General features: G+C 44.7%; 1 protein-coding gene across 3 annotated transcripts in view; it reads right to left on the bottom strand.

Moving 5' to 3' along the window:
- KLHL2 (kelch like family member 2) overlaps window positions 1-3,431 on the bottom strand; it is a 117,943-nt gene extending 114,512 nt beyond the window's left edge. For 2 of the 3 annotated variants that reach the window (XM_021712458.1, XM_021712457.1), the window contains exon 1: window positions 1,762-1,932. Coding sequence is in view for 1 of the 3 variants with exons in the window: in XM_021712457.1 (XP_021568132.1) it covers window positions 1,762-1,799 (38 nt within the window). In the remaining 2 variants the exon portion in view is untranslated. Of the gene's footprint in view, window positions 1-1,761; window positions 1,933-3,378 lie in introns of those variants that run through there. The other variant, XM_008058298.1, reaches the window with a different exon arrangement.
- Window positions 3,432-3,704: the final 273 nt, after the last annotated feature.

Below are 3,704 nucleotides of genomic sequence, written 5' to 3'. Positions count from 1 at the left end.
GTGATTTCCCAGCATCAAAGATTTGCTGTTGTCGTTTTGTTTTTCTTTTCACTTCCCAAGAAAGTACCAAGGAAGAGATTCTTTTAACTACTTCATAAATGCTACCTATTTCCAGAATTCACTTCCCAAGTTCTCAAATGCACCTCAGAATTGTCCCTATTATATATAACACTACCTTCAACCCACATAGATCCATATGTCTTCTTTCACCACTGTCTTGTAGGCCATTACTGCTCCTAAGTATTTTATTTTATTTTTTTATTTTTTTGGAGTCTCTCTCCATGGCCCAGGCTGGAATGCAGTGGCACGCTCCCAGCTACCGCAGCCTCAACCTGCTGGGCTCCAGTGATTCTTCCACCTCAGCCTTCCAAGTAGCCAGAACTACAGGCATGCGCTACCATGCCCAGCTAATTTTTTTTTTAATTTATTGTAGAGTTTTTTTTTAATTTATTGTAGAGATGAGGTCTTGCCAAATTGTCTGGGTGGGTCTTGAACACGCGGGCTCAGACAATCCACTTGCCTCGGCCTCCCAAAGTGCTGGGATTACAGGCTGAGCCACCAAGCCTGGCCACTCCTAAATATTTTAAACATCTTTATCTATCACTGGGGAAATTCACCTACAATATGAGAGATGCTTGTTTTACATTTAAAACCAGTTGAACAAAAACCAGAATACACTCCAACACACTATAAAAGACAAACAGATGAATACTGGGGCAACTGCAGCAATATTCCAAATTCATAGTCACTGAATCTAAGAACTGGAAAGAACATTGAAGGTCATCTGGTCTGATGGATTCCAAATGTCAGCCTTCAAGGAACTCTTTACTAACCTGTGACAAAATAGAGACAATGTAATAAGTGTACATAAAGCTAAATTTATTCAATGTAAAGACTATCCTTTAGTCAGAAATATAAGGAAGGAGTTAAAATGTTTTTTCATAAAAAGATAGTGATAGTTGATAACTGTTTTTATTATAAATAATTATTTTACTTGGTGAAACCAAAAACAAAGCACTTGACAATTCCATGTTAGACTTTAATTTTTTTTTTTAATTTTACAACCCAGTAAAATCCAAAAATGTAAGAACCTCTGCTCTGATCCAGTCAGTCTTCTGCTGCCTACACCCCTTAGCACATGGGCAACAAGCTGTTTGTCTGCCTATGCTTGAACACCTTCAGTGAGAGGAGTCGCCAGCAACATGGGATAATCAACTGAGAAAAAATGCGGGTGTAGCTGAGGCATGTTTCCTGAGTTTTGTGAAGGAAAAGCAATTCCTATCCTAATCATATCTCCATGGCATCCCTGGTTCACTACCTAGAATTCTTTTATTGATCTATATCTGATTTTTAGTTGCACACCTTTCAGGTTTGATCAGAAGCAAACATCAGTATCACCCAGACCCCAAAATGCCACAAAATCTAAATACCACATACACTCAAGGTTGCAAAAGACAATAAGCAGAAATATAAAATCCAATAACAACATTTAACTGTATGAGAACTTAAAAAGATGAGAAGAACTTGGAGGCAAAAAGTAGAAACACAAGAGATCAAAACATACTTCCCGGAGCCTGTCCTGAAGGAGACCGGGATCATGGGCACAGACACCTGCCATCCCTCCAGACAACCTGCCCACAAGCCAAAGGGAAGCAGGGCGGGATTCGAGAACAATATGAACACACAAAAGCACCACACACAATGCCAGGCAGAGATAGGCACTCAAGTACTCGCAGATGGAACGAATTAATAAACAGACACACAAAGAGAATCTGGGTCCCTTCTACCAACCTCACCATCCAGGGACCTTGAAGTCTAGGTCAAACATCTTTCCTCACCCTGAAGCTCAGGCTACAAATCTAACCTTATCCTAAGCTAATGGGTCCACCCAACAGCTTCCACTGGCCTTTGTCCTACCCCAGCTCTAGCAGTGAGGCTCCCTTCCCAAAGACACTGCCTGCATTTCTCAAAGCTGGCACACAGGACCCAGGGTGGAAGGATGTTAGCGAGAGGAAGTAAATAGGCCAAGGAGTGGGAAAGGAAAAACCTAGTTCTGATCTACAGAACGGCAAATAACACTATAGCCATTTCTAGAATTAGGGTTAAATCCTGGGTAGACCAAATGGAGATGAAGCCTATTTGGATTTGGAATTAAATGGATGGAAACAATGAAAAAGTCTCCCAACTTTAGCCACGATGGTTGAAAGAGCTTAAACAGTTATTCCATCCAGACTGGCATTCCAGGTTTCCATTCTATCTCAGCCTCTCACGTCCCAGCACTTTGATGGAGTCTTAATACCAAAAATTCGTGCTGGCCATCAAAACTATCATTCACTGATCTGCCCCATTCAGTTCATCAATATCTGCACGGACATATCTATTTCATGTTTTATTTCAGTTAAAGTCATGTTCTCTGTCGCTCTCTCTCTCTTCAGAGCCTGCTCTCCCACACCCTCCTTTTCACCTGCATTCTGAGAGTCCCTTGCTCTTCCTTTAGTTCCATCTACTCCAAAAGAAAGAAAAACTGCAAAAAACTGATGCATGGGGGCAGGTATCCACAGATGCTGTCCCTACATGTTATGTGTTATACACCACATGTTGTCTAGGTACAGAGCGCACATCCTGGAAGAGCTTCCCAGCCTTGGCAGACCCTCCTGGCCCACGCGGGGCTCATGCTGTAGTAACTACCCACCATCCTGTCTCAGAGGTTCAAGAGCCTCCCAGAGCCTGCTGAAGTACATGCCCAGAGCATAGAGTCCTGCCCCCGACAGCAGTGAGACGTGGCTGAGCCCTTGCTGCTATCAGTCCAGAAGGGGCCATTCAAGAGACCACCTGTTCAACTAAGCTAAATATTCCGAAATGCACTTTCAGAAAGTGTAGTTCCAGAATCCCATGAACTCACCTAAAAGGACTCTACATCAAAAAATTATTCAGCCCAAGCCAAATAGATTTTGGCTGGAATTCTGCCACATAACCACCAGAGGCTGGTGCGGTACTGCCGCCATGGAATGAAGCTAGCTACATCCAACCAGAAGCGGCAGGCTCTCTGGGCGAGCACTCAGGGAAAGGCACACGGGTCTTCGCAGAGAGGTTGTCAGCGGTCAGAAAAGTCAGATTCAACGGGGTCGTGTTCCTTGATGAAGGAACAGCGAACCCAACCCGAATGTTCAAAACTCCTAGGGGTTTACAGTCCACTTTCACCAAGATGATTTAAAAACAAGAACCATCCATACTGAATAATGCAATAATACCTCCTACATAGTTTTCCAGCAGTTATTATTTCTAGAAAGGAATTGTTGCAAGTGATCTCGAATGTACAATGTACTTGGGTACCAAAGAAAAAGACACCTGTGCCTGGCAGGTCGCTGCACTACTCACTTGCCCGAGATGCCGAGGAAACAGAGATGCTCTGATTTCTGGATAAAGCTGTCTGCAGTGCCAGGTAAGGGAGGTCACATGCCCTGAGCGGCCGCAGCTCACGGAGAGCGACGGAGAGCTCCTCGGATATTAATTTTGTTAGACATCCGGAGAGGCAAGCGAGCTAAGCTGGCTAATTTAGCAGCAGGCGTCGGGTACTTTCCCGTTTCCTGTTTTCAGCCGCTCCGCGCATCCTGCCTCCGTCCTCAGGAAGGGGCAGCTGGCTGGGCCCCGGGACCCCAGCGTCTATTTCAGGGGCGCACCCAGGGCGGCAGGGGCCCGCGCCC

Source organism: Carlito syrichta, unplaced genomic scaffold (assembly GCF_000164805.1).
Source record: "Carlito syrichta isolate Samal-C Ts95f unplaced genomic scaffold, Tarsius_syrichta-2.0.1 Scaffold303285, whole genome shotgun sequence".
In the NCBI taxonomy this organism is placed as follows: Eukaryota; Metazoa; Chordata; class Mammalia; order Primates; family Tarsiidae; genus Carlito; species Carlito syrichta.
Note: the sequence above shows the minus strand (reverse complement) of the source record. Positions and strands in the feature narration are given on the sequence as shown.